Source organism: Perca fluviatilis, chromosome 7 (genome assembly GCF_010015445.1).
Source record: "Perca fluviatilis chromosome 7, GENO_Pfluv_1.0, whole genome shotgun sequence".
Taxonomy (NCBI): domain Eukaryota; kingdom Metazoa; phylum Chordata; class Actinopteri; order Perciformes; family Percidae; genus Perca; species Perca fluviatilis.
This window is the reverse complement of record NC_053118.1, coordinates 30,109,266-30,125,863: the sequence shown is the minus strand read 5'-3', so window position 1 is coordinate 30,125,863 and position 16,598 is coordinate 30,109,266. Positions and strand designations below refer to the sequence as shown.

The following is a 16,598-nucleotide window of genomic DNA, read 5'->3' as shown; positions in this document are numbered from 1 at the left end:
GGGAGTTAACACTGCTGGGTAAAATGTAACTACAACAGCAAAACATCTGCACTCCCTGCATTTTCACAAAGCAGAAGTGGACGTGTGTGTGTGTGTGTGTGTGTGTGTGTGTGTGTCAGGGAATACAGTAACTAATAAATGAAGTGAAGATCTAACTAAATAAAACGGAGATTATGTGCTTTATTTTAATCCTAGTTGGTTTCAAGCAACAGCAGAGACACATTCAGATTAAAGAAGCTGCTTTTTAATTTCTCTGGTTTAACGTCATGATCTCACTTAGGCAGCTTCTCTCACTTGTCTGACTCTACTTCTCGTTTTAGCTGCAAGTCAACAGGATGTGTGCCAAAACCACATCAGTGTCAGAAGAACTGTGCGCCTGTTTCAACATGTTGCAGTTGGGTATGCCACAATCAAATGAGCAGCAGTTAAAGCAGCAGCTGCTTACAGCTGCTTTGACAACTTTAAGTTTATCTCAAATGATGAAAGCATTTTCTTTGGACCATACCTAGGCCTAACCAAATACACGACCAGGGCTCCTTCTGCTTTTGACTGTGATATTTCACAATAGCATATAGCTTGTCAAATGCAGGCTAAATAAATAAGGGTGGGCTGTGGTAAGAGGAACAGGAAGAGAGGAGACGAGAGAGAAGGTAACAAGGCAGACAGAAAGGCGAGAGCGTGTTACATCGGCATGTGAAACTCCTCATTGCAGGTTTTTTTTTCTTCATAAAGATATTCACAAGACAAGTGACAAGCCAAACATGCTGTGCTCCGTCTGGGGTGACTTCAAGAGATGATGCTTTGAGGAGACGAAGTTTAAAAAAAGGTAAGAATGAAAGCACTGAGTTTACATGTACTGTATGGTAAACACCGCAACTTTTGGCAAAAATATACAACAGAAACTAATCAGCAACCGGAAGTTGTTATAATCATGTTGTCAAACAGTAAGTCAAACAGGAGTATATGAATTACTATTAGTTTTGTCAACTTCTCAACATCTAGTCAACAGGCTAGAACCTGTCAAACTGGTTTCTCATACATTTATTTGCAAGAGAAAGACACAGCTGCTCTCTAGCAGTTCTCGTGTCTAATCCAAGTTACTTCAGGGTTGATAAATGTAATGTTTGAAGTATACCAATGAAAACCTTTGTCCTATGATCTTTGACCTAACCCCTGTTTCTGTGTATCTTCTTGTCAGGGGTTGACTTTGAGATAATGGACTGCACAGAGATTAACGTTGAAATGGCTGAAGAGGGGCTACTGGAACGTCTTGTCATCACAGAAGAGGGAGACATGACTGAGACAACAAGCAGTTCACTTGTTATCATACAGAGCTGCAGCGGAGAGATGGCTCTGATAAAGGAAGAGGAACATAAAGGAGAGAGCAAGCACGAAGAAGGTATAGCAAGTAAAGTGTATTTAAAAGAGCCCAGCCCAGAAAAACAACAAGCCAACGCAGAGGACGACCAAACAGGGGAGGTTGATGTGAATGAGGACAAACCAGAGAAAACTGAGAACCTGAATGGTGGACTAAATAAAGTGGACAGTGAGAGTGAAGGGCAGCCACATGAGATAATGAGGATTAATGAAAAACCTGAGAAAACCAGTGACACAGAGGATGAAAATGTGACAGAAAATGACCCAGTAGTGGACATTAAGATGTTCAATTTATCTGAGCAACAACCTGAAGGGACACAAAGCCAAGAAGAGGATTCAAAAAAGGTTTGTGGACTGTTGTTATTTTTGCTTTGGCTTTGTCATATGCCCTGGGATTACCTTTAGATTATCATATCTGTAAGTAGGTGTTTGTAATGTTTTTGACTTTACCAACCTTTTTTGTGGTGGAAAAACAGCAGGCATCATTTTGTTACAGAGCACGTGGGAGTACGTAGGAGTCAAGTGAATTCTTTTGCTGATGCCAACAAACAGTCTGTGCCACTCACTGAGCAACCTTTTTTCCCTCCTTTATTCTTTTTCTGCCACCTACCCTCGTTTTCTCAGGCAAACCGGTTAACCCCTGACTTCCCAGACACACTGTATGAGCTTCTCTGCACCCTTCAGGAGGGGAGACGGCTCAATGACCAGCGCTGCTCCTTCAGGCTAGAGAGTGGGATGAGGAGGAGGAGGTGCCACTCTGAGCCCAACACCAACAAGCCGGCCAACAGAGGTATCCTGAACTTTTATACATCCCTCAACATTTTTGCATATCCTGCACCATACAGCCTCTTTTTTCTTAAAGCTTTAGTACATAACTTTTTTTTTTATAATAATGAACGTCCGTTACATTCAAGCCATTGCCAAATCAGTAGCTTTTTTAATATATTTTTTTACCTTTATTTATTCAGGGAAGGTTCACTGAGAGGAAGCCTCTCTTTTGCAGGAACGCCCTGATAACAATTCACACAGTTGCACACATCCATACCTGGAAACTGCCCAGTACAACCCCAGTCTGATCTGCTGGCCACTGAGCAGCTCCACTGGAGCGGTTGGCCTTGCTCAAGGGCACCTCAGCGGTGGTAATGAGGGAGGGACAAGCGCTGCTCTTTCACCCACCCAGATTTTATCCTGTCAGTCTGGCGATTGAACTGACGACCTCCCGGTCACAAGCTCGCGTCTCTAACCTTTAGGCCCCCACTGCCCCTGTTAATTAATTAAGACTACCAGCTCCACCCAACTCTCTCTGTATTTCTCAGGCTATGTTCAGAAGATGGTGTCGTCTGGCGACTTTCGCGCGCAAAATCTCGAGTAAAGATAATGACCTTTTCTGAAGAGCTCATCATGTCTTTTTAATCCTCCGTGTCCTCCTTGGCTACGTTGCAACTGCGTAAAGGAGGGGTGGGGGCTGTGCGCGATCACAGAAGGCTTGTATCATGTGGATGCACCGACAGAATTGTTGTCATTATTTAGAATTCCTCATGGGGGAGACAGAAACTATGCACTCTAGCTTTAGTGTTAAAACGTTATATGTATGTGTTATTGGTTTCTGTATTTTTGTTTTGTTTATTTCATATTAATATTAAAATTTTATGTATACACCAACAACCAAGGCAAATTCCTCGTAATTGCTACTTATTTGGCAATAAATGCTTTTCTGATTCTGATTTGTTTCCATGTAATGATACGGACTCAAGTTAAACATGAAACTACGCGTTCTCTGTGACTCAAGAATGTCTTGAAACTTATGCAACCAGCATGTTTTCACGTCTTTCCTTGACCACCGATCACTCAAAGTCTCCTGCCATCTGACCATCAAGACTCTTTTCTCTCCACAGTCGTCTTTTCCTCCATGACTTCACTGCAGAAAGAGGAGTTTTTTGAGTTCGTGGCCACTGCTCAAGCTCGCCGACTGGATGACCAGAGGTCGCAGCTCGAAAAGTCTCAACCACCAAAAGCAAAAGCAAGAAGTTTCAGGGGCAGCATAAAGCAACTCTCTTTTGTGAAAAAGCCTGCGCCTGCACCAATTCCTGTGCCTGTGCCTGTGCCTAAAGAGGACCTGTATAATATGATTCTCACAACGCAGGTAAGCAATCTGAGCTAGTTTGCTTAGATGCTTTTATCATAACAGAAGGTGTTGTCAGCTTTGTTTCTTAGAAAAATGTCCATGCCAACTTCAGTGGGGAAATATTTGAGTTTATACATCACAACACCAGGCATTCATTTTCACACTTTCCTTCCACCCATAGGCCCAGGGCAGGCTGGAGGATCAGCGCAGCAGGGCTCCTGGTCCCATGGACGATGAGGACTTCTTCTCCCTGCTCCTTAGGGTCCAGGGCGGACGCATGGACGAGCAGAGGACTGAATTACCATGCATGCTGCAAACCTGAGATGGAAAACAACAAACTGTTGGGCTGCAGTGAGAGCCGCCCAGTATTGTAGCCATTTTAGTCTGATTTCTGTTAAAACAGCGTTTATTTTTGTTGACCTTGATGATGCTTTGTTTTCGGGAATTGCTATCCCTCTTGATAGTGTTGGTCAGTGTTAATGCTGTTGAGATTGTGGCAAAGAACGCTAATGTTTGAGCAACAGCGCTTTTAACGTTTCTTGAGGAATGCTCCTGATGATATTGTTAACTTTACTGCTAGTCAGCTAATATATTCTTTCCTAGTAAAAAATGATCAGTAGATATGCTTTCTCATCTCGCCAAAGTTTCTATTTTATTGAATGTCTGTGATGAGTGGTTGAATGATTTTGTGTGTGCTCCCGTTCCTCATGTGGAGGAGGCAGTCTACTGATCTATTTTGTTTCTCCTTATTTGTACAGTAGACATTAAACACACCAGGGATGGTTGCTTCCAGGCCAAACAGGGCTTGACTGTATATGGATGATTCTTCTCCAGAAAATAAACAAAATGTGTATCTGAGTCATTTGCATTTATCCACTTATTCAAATTTGTCTAAAATGTTGTCAGGAGAAAGAGACATTTAATAAGCTCTAGTGATATCGTCATTATGAATATTTTTAAATCTCAAACACAGTAATGGCCTGTAAGCCTTTAATTGCAAGCATTCTAGCAGTGACACTAACAATGATGTGTAAAAGCTGTTCTTTTATCTTCGTCGTCATAAATCATTCCCTTGCTAGGTCTCATTCCCACAAACCTGTGATAGTGTTAAATCTTTTTAAAGCATCCTGTTGCACATAAATCATAACATTAACATAGAAAGACAGGTAGTGATGTCCCATTTATGGAACAAATGAGGCAAAGATAAAGGTGTTGTTTTTTCACAAGATGAAGGGACTGAAAAATGTTATCTCAAAGTTCCTGAATGTTGTCATTTTTATTGAAAGTCACATCACCCCAAAGACAAATAGTAGATTTACACATTTAACGGTGTATTTTTTATGAATATTAATATTTATTAGAGGACTCAAACAAAGTTTGACATAAATATAGTGTTAACTGTGAAGTTAATCGTCAATAACAATGCTTTACAGTATTCGCTGCTATTAGAACAGGGTTGTAACTCATTCAAACTTATGCTCCAACTTGTTTTTAAAGGCCCGATATACTTAAATAACATAATAATCCAGGGCCACAGTGTATCACCAACCAGAAGGGGCCCCCTGGCAACCTGTGACCTCCTCTGATGTGCGTTTAGCCCCCTCAGCGCAGAGGAAAGGTTTCCGAGGAAGTCCTGGCCCGTCTGCACAAGAGGTGACGAGAGGACACTGCGTCACTTCCTCAAACAATGCACAATTATGTGTTATGTGATAGCAACGCTTTGATCAACACTGCTGGTTGAGATCTACATTAAAAGAAGAAAACATATGTGGGTCAATTAGAAGAATAAAAATATTGCTCCTAAAGGTAATGTATTTTTGTTGAATTATAAAAAAAAAAAATAGGGAGATCAATTAACTCATCAAAACGTCTCAATTTCAGGTCAAATGTCATAAGATATCTCCCATTCTTGATGACCGTCATTATTCTGTCACGCATACTGCTTTTCTCGGCCTCTGCTCCAAATCGTCAAGTTCTATAAAGACAAGATAAACAGTTCAACCAAATAAGAAGAAGAAAGGAGAAGAAGAAGAAAAGCATGTCGCAAAAAGTAACCACACGAAAGTTGTGAACAAGTCAAACAGGAAGAAACAACAACCCATTAGACTCAAGTTCCACTTTTAAGATGCAAATGTGCAATATATTTATATATAGGCCTACCATGTCATTTTGTTCTGGTATGGCCAACATTCAAAGACCAGATATTAACCAGGTCAACATGTCTTTGTCATTATTTTTTATTTTAGGTGGCGGATTGTGAGTTCCTTCTAGCGTGGCGTCGGGGTATTTTACTTAAGCGAAGAGTGTTTAAGTCTGTAAAACCTTCAGTGAAACCTGCACTCTAACTTTACTGTGAAGGTTCACTGTCTTTCCATCCTGTATGGAGTTTCAGAGGCGACCCTAAACACTGAAAATATCTCATATAAGGGGGATCTGGTCAAATTTATCAAATACATTTTATATATTAGGTATAGGCCTAGCTATCAAGCCCCTATGTATCAAATCATATTATTTAACGTTAGGTGTACCTTTTGTTCACACTGAACTTGGAAAAAGCGTGTTCAATACTATGCTGCACACAAGTGGAATGAGCTCCAAAAAACATGAAGGCCCAGTTTACACGAAGGGAAGATGCAGATATTTTCCTGCGGTTTGGCCTCTCATTTACACGAAAACCGTGTTTTTAATCACAGAAAACGATTATTTCTAAAAATCCGGCCAAAATGGAGATTTTAGAAAACTTCGTTTGCACGTTTGCATGTAAACTGAGACAAACGGAGGTTTAGGCGGCCGAGAGAGAGAAAGAGGACGTGATTGGTTGCTGTTATTGCTATTGTCGGGATTCTGATTGGCTAACGTGGGCTTGAGCTTCTCGTTACACTGCCACCTACAGGTCTGGCATGCTCTTGACGGTATATACTGTATACACGGGTACATATAAACGAACACTTTTCTGAAAACTGAGAGGTTGAAATGTCCGTTTATGAAAATAGCCGGCCACGTGTAAACGTAGCATTAGCTTACAGCCAACTCACCATGACCATATACTGATTAAAGTTCCCATTTTATGGATGAGTCATGAGATTTCGTATACATTAATTTTACATGGCATGTATCAAGCGGTACCCAAAATTCCAATGGGCATCCTCAGCCAAATCAATGGCAATAATTTGAAAACTAATTTAAAATCTGAAAACAGTGTCTGCAGTGACTATGAGATAGAGAGAGTGTGTCCTACATAGGAATGAACAGAGAAAACAAATATGCACCAGTGACATTGGAGGCCTTTAAATAGCCTACCGCTCGATTCGATCTATATTTGTAGGTTGCGGTGCAGTTGAAAGACTCTGAGCGAAATGATCTAAATATGCATAGAGATGGGCTTTGATAAAGATCTGTAGAATTTGATACTACCCCTCTCTATCTCCCAATCTCAAAGCAGTCGTTGCTGTGCATGTCTGTCAGCAATGAGACTGTAAGTCAGCTGAAAGCTACATACATTTTTTTTTTTTTACACGTTTTTTTAAGCTTTGACATCAAACTATTTTAATCACCTTGTTGTCTGTTTGAAGACTTAAAAAGTTGTCTGACTTTGTCTACCGACTCCTCACTTCATGTCTAAACAGTTTAAAATTAGGGTAGCCTAATAAATTATTACTTTCCAGGAGATTAAAAAATAAATAAATCTTTAAACCCCGACATCTGTCCCTCTCTTTACGGTCTCCCTCGGCAGCAGTCTAATGTTGAAAGAGCGCCACCTGCCTGTTGCCATAAAAATATAAAAATAATAATAAACTGCCTAATGGCAGTGGCCGAAAATGGTAATGCAGTTTATTTCCCTCTGCCTCGCGTCGTGTTAGACGCGGGTTCGAATCCACGCGAGTGGCCACATTAAATAACAAAACAACAAAACATGATGGGCTCGTATTTCCAGCAGACAGAACAACTATAAACAGTACTACAGTTGCAGCTGAGGCTAAAGGAAATGTGATTTAGCTTAAAGGCCACCTCATCACCTGATTAAAGATTACACTTCTTATGAACAAAATTAGGGCGGACTTGCCTAAGCAACTTAGCAGGAGATGAAAAACCAGGCTTCAGTGTGGAAAAAGGCAATGCAAGATCTTCTGCTCGCGCCACTTTGAGCCTGCAGCCAACGTTTATCTAACAATGATTAGAGTAGTTGTTGGCGATATTAGGATAACTGGAGATGTCAGTTTAGTTTCGCTTAATCGAAAAAGCTGTGCCCAAAAGCGCTGTAACTCACACACTGGTCTGGTTGGCTCCGACTCGAGTGTTGTGCCGCGCTGCAACCCGCCTACTGATTAAAAGCTTTATCTGGAGTGGAGGTGCATTTCTCTCTGTGTCACACCTGAATTAACGGCCATCTTTGGCTCAGTTTTCTTTTTTTTCGTTCTGTTCCCCATAACTTTTTTGGGCATCTTGCATTAATAAAACGATAAAGGGGAGATTTTTGTCAGACGTTTTGCACTTGTTGTTTTGACACACCATTCAACTGCTATATTTATTTTATTTAACTCTTTTTTTTCTGTGCAGCCCCGCCCATCCGATGTCGTCTCCGAGCACTTGACTGAAACCTAGGACTTTTAGAGAAGGATAAGACAGGAACAAGGACGTTACGGAGCATTTACAACTGAGTTTAACAATATTTTTTGTCGTTGTTTCGTACATTTTATAATATATATAATAGTAAAAACTAATGAGCTTGTATCTGTTGTTGTATTTTTTTTATATATTTGTTGTTGTAGAAGCATGTCGGTGTTGGCTTTCTTTCAACGGTTGCATGACGTCGCTTTCTCATCCTGCTGTTATAGTCCTAGACATAAACAAGGATGTAGATGAAGATGAAACTTGCTCAGGATCAGGATTGGGAACTACGGTAGCTACATCTTCATGCTGAGAACAAGTTAAGAAACTATTGAGGACGTGATGAACGAGGAGAAACACGCACAGCCAGAGGTGGGTAGAACTCTGTTTTGCCTTCGTGGTTAAATTATAATTATTAAAGTAGCTAGTGACATGGCAACAAGCTCAACGGTTGCGACTTGCAGTAAGGTCTAGCTAACGTAACTGTGATTTATTCCTTCACCGAGATTCCTCTAATAACCTTTCTGTAACGGTAGCCTACTGTCGTTTGGATTATTTTCATTGACATATGATTATTTTGTGGACCTAGCTAGCTAGCTAGCTAACTGTTATATGTTTGTACACCGTTGAGACTGGACTAGTGGTGGAATGTAACTTAAAGTATTTAGCTACTCAATGTTGAGGTACTTTTACATTAACGTTACTTGAGCATCCGGTTTATGCTGACGTTCGTTTATCATTTTCTTCACCACCTTTCAGAGAGAAATATCCCACTACATTTACTTGATATCTGAATGTCTGAAAATACCATAGACAGTAGCCTATATACAAAATACAGTCAAAAAATAAATGCGGATGTAGCCTATAGAGAGCTTCCCAATAATATGTAAAAAGAATTAGCCCCACCTTGACCAGCTGCAACATTAAAGTGGTAGTTGCACATTAATGCATCAATACTTACATACGTACATTTTGAATGCAGGCCCTTTGCTTGGAACATAGTATTTCTGCACTGTTAAATTTGTACTTTTACTTTCAAGTACAATATCTGAGTACTTCTTCTTTAAATGGCTTAACTCAATATTTCGATATTCTTATCTCTGTATCGAAAATTCCTTTACTACATTAAGTTAGAGACCATTTGCAGGTGTACTTCCAAGTAACATTTGTTACAGTTAAGGGTAGATACACAATTCCCTAAGTGTAGAACATATATATTTACTTGTTATGATTAATATAGGTCTGTCTCTTTTTCTTAGATGCTTCTGTTCCTGTCCCTGCTGATCTGCTGTGTGCCACTAGGAGGCAACACCTCACCAATAACCTGCTACAACGACCAAGGAGATGCAGTTGATTGGTAATTCATTGATTCAACAGTCCTGGACAAAAACAAGCTTTTAAAAAGTAGACTTTATGGTTTGTTTTAACCCTGTTATGTAGCTTAAGAAAGCTTACAAGAAATTTGAAACAATAATTTGCAAATCGGTTTCCGTATCAAGCTGTTTCATTTACACCTTTACACGTGTCTAGTACTGAGTTACTGTCTTATTCTCTATGTTAGGTTCTATGTGTACAAGCTGCCTAAAGAGCATGGCGAGAAATCTCCCCATCAGGGTGAGCTGTATATACTGCTGGACAAAGGGAGTGAAGGATGGACTAATGGGAAGGTGACAGTGAACGACACCACTGGAGCTCTGGGCAGGACAGTCGGACAACTGTACTCACAAGGAAAGGTCTGCTTCCACCAGGTGTCTTTTTGTCTGTAAAAAAAAATAAGGGAACAAATACTCAGTCTAAACATAGCAAACTCAGTTTTGCTTTACTGAGAGTTGGAGGTTATTGTCTGGGAAATGAAACCAGTGAATGAGTTATCACACAGTTTTAAATTCCTTTTTATTCATGTATTAAATGCATGCATGATTATGTGAAATGGCCATGCCAAAGTCTACATTTTTTTATGACAGACAGGACTTCACTTTTTATTGGACAGCTCTCTAAAATACAAATGATAAGAAGACTGATTGTATGTTTGAAACCAAAGACTGTACTCCTCATCTGCCTCTAAAGTGAATTTGTTTATTCTTAAATTGACCGTATCCTTTGTATGGGACACAGTCCACAAGGATAAGACTTTTGGTATTAATATTACATTTCTTTGAACCCACTGTAGTATTAATATTTGTTTATCTGAATCCTCATTAGCTTTTGCCATTGTAGTTTGTAAATCTTCCTGGGTTATTAATATTAGATTTCTTTGCATACACTTATCTCTAATGTAAAACAATATTACACAACTAAATTTAGCCCAAGCAATATCAGTAACAAATACTGTCTTCCAGACATCAGCAGATGTAATTTAGTTTTTGGCTTCTTCTGCTTTTTCGCTGCAGTCCCAAGACTTCTCATTTTACAGAAAGACTTATTAAATGCAGTGATAAGCCTTTTTTTTAATTTTTTTTTTTTTAAAGAAGTGTCTGCTACAACCACTTGACATGATTAGATCAGACTTAGAACTGAGAGTGAGAACTGAAAGTTACTTGCTCATTTATATACAGCTGGTCAGAGTCTCCGAACAGCTGGGGGAAAGATAATATAGCGGTTTCAGCAACATGCCCATACAAAACCTATGATTGTATACATCAACTTAACCAATGTTGTGCGGTGTTATTTTGTTTTTCAGGCGAAGTGTATGTGCGTCTGATATGAGTATGACTCTTTCCTCTTCACAGAACACAGAAGTAGCGTACATCCTTTACAATGACCAGCCACCTGAGGACTTTGGTGACAGATGGGTTGACAACAGTGGAGGAAGTGGGGGTCACACAAAAGGTAAACACCAGAGCAGTCGAGCTCCAATACTTGCATAGCCCAGATAGGCTGCAACGACATTTGACCTTATACTCAAACTCAACAAATATGGGCAAATTTTTAAAGTGTATAAATTATGTCAAAACAGAAATAATGTGACAGTTTTCCTGTATGTCTTCCCCACCCCTCTCTCCCCTTTCATCTCTCAGTTTTCCTATCCAATAAAGGCAGAAATGCCCTAAAAAAAAAAAGTATATCACAACACTGTATCAAATTAAAGATTTCTTAAATCAAGCTTCATTTTACACCTTATTTTCCAAACATCCAGTATGGGGAAATATACATATAGAAAAAACAACATTACATTACATTTATATTCAAATTATTATTTATATTCAAATATTTACATTATTCAAAAGCTTTAAGATTTGCCGAAAAAATACTAAAACAAAACTACAGAAAGTCATGTTTAAGTCCTAATAAATTGCTTAAAAAAAATGACTACCTGAAAGTATCAAGAATAAATGCATATTCTTATGGATCAATGGATCATATGAGAATGTGAAGACAATGTGAAAGGGCTCGCTGGTAGTGATGAAACTACAGAAAATGATCACCTGAATCTGCAGCTCCCCCCCCCCCCACCCACCTGTGATATGTTGAAATAAATTAAATGATACTAATAATAAATGAGGATAGTTGAGTTCAGTTAATTTTGAACTCTTTCATCTGGAGGGAAAACCTTCATACTTTTTGCTGACATGTTTTTAATATCTCTGTTTCTCAGGTGTTGTCTTGCTGGATAAGAATCAGGGCTTCTGGTTGGTCCACAGCACCCCTCACTTCCCCCCTCCACAACAGGAAGGACAGTATTATTACCCCAGCAGCGGCGTGAACAACGGACAAAACTTTATCTGCGTTACCTACCCACTCGACCGCTTCCAGACCATCGGTAAGGCTGGAGCCCTGCCATGTGGCTGTATAGCACAGATAGAGCTGTTATGAAAATGCACTCTTTGGGATGAAGATATTAGATAGTATGAGAGCTGGGAGCTAATGAGGACACATTCTCTGCCTTTCTGTCCGCTATTTTCACTAATGAATAAACATGCTTTAATTTAGAAGGAATTGCTTTAAAAACGCGTATCTATATTGGTAAAAGAGGTCACTTTTTTGCTCACTAGATTAAAAATTCCAACTGTTGTATGAAACGGGCCTCTAAAATGCAGTTATTTTGAAACAAAGTCTGCAAGATTACAAATAAGATTAGGCTGATATATTGGTTTGCCAATCCCTGGCAATATAATGGAAGTTCTTCAGTGAGTATATTACAGGAAACCTATAATGACATATAATATGCCATCTATTGGTGTGTGCCTTAAAGAGCTACTTAATGAAAACCCATTTCAGTATTAGTATTAGAGTATTAGTTTCCCACGAGGGTGTAAATGCTCTTTCTAAGGCTTTCTCAAGAATATTATAATTCTTCTGAAACCCTAAATATTTGTCTTTGTGTCTCATCCTGAAAGGGATTTCCTCAGTCGTTATTGTCTCGTCCCCACATACTTAATAATCCAGTCAGGTATTGACGCAGCAACAAGAAAATACAGATCCCAGATAATCAGCGTAAACAGGTGTCATCACCATGTCGCCGCGCTGCCTGTGCAGTTCCCCGGCAGACTCAGAAGTTGGCACAGTTGCTACAGCAGTGCATGGGCTAATGCAATTAGATTGAGGTGTGTTACCATAGAGATATCCATTTGATTCTCGCCTCTCCAGCTGGGATGCTCAGAGTGTGACAGGGTCCAGGTTTTTTTTTTTTTCAAACAGCTAAAGGTGTCACATTTCATTTTCGAGCACCTTGCAGCATGAATTTAAGGGGGGGACTGAGATTTGACACCACTATATAACTGAAGTGAGAGTTCAGAAATGCTACCTATCTAATAAGTGAAGAATAGTATGTTGTCCGAAGTATTTGCTTATTTATGTTTTAATACCCTTCATTACTGATTTGATTAGCGCAGCTACTTTTGTTTATTGCATAGAGTAAGTGCTGAAACAGCATTGGGCAATTAGGCCAGTGCTATAAACTTCATCAACGATAATTTCAATGGTTGATTATCTAAAAGCAACTTCGAAGGCAGCACTACAGCCATGCAAGTGGCTCTGTGAGGCTTTAGTTCGGCTCAGCGGCGCGTCAGCATGCTAACGTGCTCACAGTGACAATGCTAACATGCTGATGGTTGGCAGGTATAATGTTTACCATGTCCACCATCTTAGTGTAGCGGTGAAGCATACAAACATTTAACACAAAGAATAACTGAGGATGATGGAAATGTTATCAGTATTTGTTCAGATATCAAAGCAAATCATATATATAAAAATATATATAAAAATATAAATATATATATATATATAAAAATATATATAAAAATATAAATATATAAATATAAATAAAAAACTTCAGGGGGACTTGAATGTACCAAACTTTGTGGCAATCCATCCAGTAACGTAAAAATGCTAAATGTCAAATTTAGATGGTCCTAAATGGAGAAACCGAGGATCACTGAAGTCATTAAGATTCGCCATCAATGTTTGTGCACAATTTCAAATAAATATAAATTATTATAATGAATCATGGTCATTTTTCACTTTTTACTGACATGTTATATTGAATTTCAATTTAGACACAGGTCCATATCGCACATATAGACTAAATGATAAGTCAGTTAAGCATACAATAATGGATTAGTTAATCAATAATGAAAGTAATTGTCAGTTGCAGCCCTAATGGAGCTCATGGAAAGATGAGAGCAGGAGTGCATAATGTGTTGAGGTTAGAATGAAAGTAAAGTGTACAGTGTTATACTGTAGGTACTTACAACAAGACATTGTGTATCGTTTAATTTTTGGTACAATATAGGCCATAAAGGAACAACTTGCAGATTGTATAATACCTTTGTGTCAAAGAATATAGACGCAGATAAAGGAAGGTTGAAAGAAAGGCAGAAAAATAACAAAATGACTCCAAAGATACATACCTGGATTTTTGTCACTGCAGTAAAGAGTGAGGTCCTTACTCTGTATGTATAGCTATAGTTGATGTGCACAGTGTCGCAGTGCACGTTATTGATCTGCCTCTGCGCCAATGTCACCAAGACGGTGCTATTCATTTATTGTACTTAACGAATAAAGTGATTCTAGAGTGCCGTTAGCAGCGTTTGCCTTAAATCTAATTTGTTTTGCACCACAGGAGAGCAGCTTCAGATCAATCAGCCTAATGTGTACGACTGCAACGTCCCAGAGTCCTTGGCGTCCCTGGTGCCCGCGCTGGCTGCCGTCTGTGCAAAAAAACATCTCTCTGGTCACATCTTTCCACATATCACAACTGTATCCAATCGCAGCGTGACTCTGACCTCAAAGGATGGCACCGACTTCATCAGCTTTGCCAAAGGAGCCTCTTTTAAAAACGGTATGACTTTGGAGAAATAAAAGTAGTTTGAAGTTTGTTCTGGCCACAGTTCATCTTGTCTCAGCTTCACCTTGAGTTTCTTTGCAGGTATAGCCTACATAGGGCAATGTGAGCGTGATAAGTTCTCATTTGTAATAATAATAATTTGCTTTCTGTACTAGACCGTGTTATTTAACAGAACGCTGACCATTTACAGGCAATAATGAAAGCACGTTCCCATCCATCTTCCCTCTCTGCCTGATTAGACCTGTACCACTCCTGGGTGGCCCCCAGCCTCCAGTCAGACCTCCTGGTCCAGTTCTGGGTTCGCTCTACGGGCATCCTCCCCTCTGACTGCTCGCTGGGCTGGAAGGTCCTGGACATCACGATCATCAACCCGGGGCAGACGTTCACCTTCAAGACCAGCCAGGACCACTCCAAGTGGGCTGTCAGCCCCAAGGCAGCCGGGTCGAGGGGCGGAGGAGGCTGGGTGTGTGTGGGAGACATCAACAGGAACGAGGCGGAGGAGAAGCGAGGCGGTGGCACGGTGTGTCTGCAGAACCCGGTGGTGTGGAAGGCTTACCGGACAGCGGCGCTGGAGTGTGAGGCTTGTGGAGGAGGAACGATCCAGTGTTGACACCCTACGGGAGCCCAATGGGTTAAGGAAAGGGCCGTCATTTGATAAGGCTAATATCCGGCATGTGGGTTTTTAAGTGAAATGATAAGTTTGCACTTATTTGGTACAATTTCTTGTCCGAAATATACAGTATAGTATGTATGTGTGTGTGTGTGTATATATATATATATATATATATGTATGTATGTATGTATGTATGTGTGTATGTGTGTATGTGTGTATGTGTATGTGTATGTGTGTGTGTGTGTGTGTGTGTGTGTGTGTGTGTGTGTGTGTGTGTGTGTGTGTGTGTGTTCTATGTCAGGAGAAATCGAATCAAAAAACACATGCATTGATAATTAAGGATCTTTTTCTACAATTTTACATGTTTGTGATAATCATAATGTGGAGTTATGGATCACTATTAATGTTACTGCATGTGCATCAGACCCTCAATATAATACATTCATGATCAGGACCCTAGCAAATTCGAGTGGCCAAATCATGGAATTACAACATCACGTGATGCCTCAAAAAGACTTTCCCCCCCATAGACTTCCAGGGTGAGAGAGACGTCTGTAGGTCAGTGGGTACATTTTTTTTTTAGTAGCTGGCTCGGCCAATGGGAGTCTCTAGTGCGCCTGCTCTATGGGTTAGGTTTTTCTTTCTATCTAGCCCCGCTCATTTCAAACCAGTGAGAAGAGCAGAAATCCCTTGAGTTAAATAACTAAAACTGATCCAACTTTGGTAGAAAATAGTGTTTTCATGTGGGGCCCCATCACTCACAGTAAGAGGCCAATTTGAGGAAATATGCTTTTGGGGGCTTTAAGGCACAAAAAACATTTTACTTGTTCATTTAACTTGTTCAGAATGATAATCGGCTGTTATCAAGGGCTGTTAGAGCCTCCTCTTTAAACCAAATGCATACAGGACGATGCTAAAAGAGGACAAGTGGTCAAATCGGACAGGAAGCAGAGGGCTTTACAGGAAACATGGTGTTCATTTAGAAAAACACAAGAACCACAAAGTACCACTTTAAATGAAAGCATTTGTTCAAGTGTCTTCATAACCACTGGGTACTCTTTTAACTCAAACTAATGTTATAAGCTGTAACATGCTGCCTCACTCACTTGAACTTCTTTTGTTTAAATCACCATTAGCTGGTTTGTGGGTTCTCAGGGAGCGCGTCAAGCTTGGCTGGTAGAAAATGTAATAAAAACTGGATTTTAGGGAATGTTAAATGTATGAATAATGTGGGATTAATTGCACAATGTAACATTCAACACACACACACACACACACTTCACAAACTACAGACACTGACAACATTCAGGTGGGAGGAATGCTTTAATACTTTGTTTCATGAATGCTTGTGTTATTAGCTGGGTTGGTATGAGTGTTTCTAATGTGCTTTTTCTGACATATCCAGCTCTTCTTTTGTTATGTGTTATAGTTGTATCACATTTCCACATACATTCCTTGATTTTGCTTGAAGATGAAGATGCTGGCTATCTTGAATCAGAATAAAAATAATAAAAACAAAGGTGTATTTTTGTCACTGATGTATATTCAGCTTGCTTTGTTTACCTGATCCATGATAATAATAAAAAAAT

At 39.7% G+C, this 16,598-nt stretch overlaps 2 protein-coding genes and 1 long non-coding RNA gene across 5 annotated transcripts; 2 read left to right on the top strand and 1 right to left on the bottom strand.

The window, feature by feature from the left end:
- Positions 1–382: 382 nt before the first annotated feature.
- On the top strand, positions 383–4,360 carry LOC120561632 (G-protein-signaling modulator 2). 2 transcript variants are annotated; one of them, XM_039804796.1, is made up of 6 exons: positions 383–650; positions 733–826; positions 1,199–1,722; positions 2,002–2,167; positions 3,273–3,520; positions 3,684–4,360. In XM_039804796.1, the coding sequence occupies exons 3-6, from the start codon at positions 1,216–1,218 to the stop codon at positions 3,822–3,824; spliced, it is 1,062 nt and encodes a 353-aa protein (XP_039660730.1). In that variant the 5' UTR covers positions 383–650; positions 733–826; positions 1,199–1,215; the 3' UTR covers positions 3,825–4,360. The 2 variants fall into 2 exon arrangements, with proteins under 2 accessions (XP_039660730.1, XP_039660729.1); XM_039804795.1 differs by having other exon boundaries at positions 383–826.
- Positions 4,361–4,767: 407 nt separating this feature from the next.
- On the bottom strand, positions 4,768–7,856 carry LOC120562092. Of its 2 annotated transcripts, none has more exons than XR_005639689.1 (3): positions 7,770–7,856; positions 5,361–5,477; positions 4,768–5,246 (listed from the first exon to the last, which is right to left on the bottom strand). It is a non-coding gene; the product is annotated as an uncharacterized LOC120562092 (long non-coding RNA). The 2 variants fall into 2 exon arrangements; XR_005639690.1 differs by lacking the exon at positions 7,770–7,856 and adding an exon at positions 6,031–6,266.
- A 451-nt stretch (positions 7,857–8,307) lies between these two features.
- Positions 8,308–16,528, top strand: dnase2 (deoxyribonuclease II, lysosomal). The gene is made up of 7 exons (XM_039805561.1): positions 8,308–8,482; positions 9,370–9,467; positions 9,672–9,843; positions 10,840–10,939; positions 11,706–11,870; positions 14,172–14,390; positions 14,636–16,528. Exons 1-7 carry the CDS (start codon positions 8,453–8,455, stop codon positions 15,004–15,006), a joined length of 1,155 nt encoding a protein of 384 aa, XP_039661495.1. The 5' UTR covers positions 8,308–8,452; the 3' UTR covers positions 15,007–16,528.
- Positions 16,529–16,598: the final 70 nt, after the last annotated feature.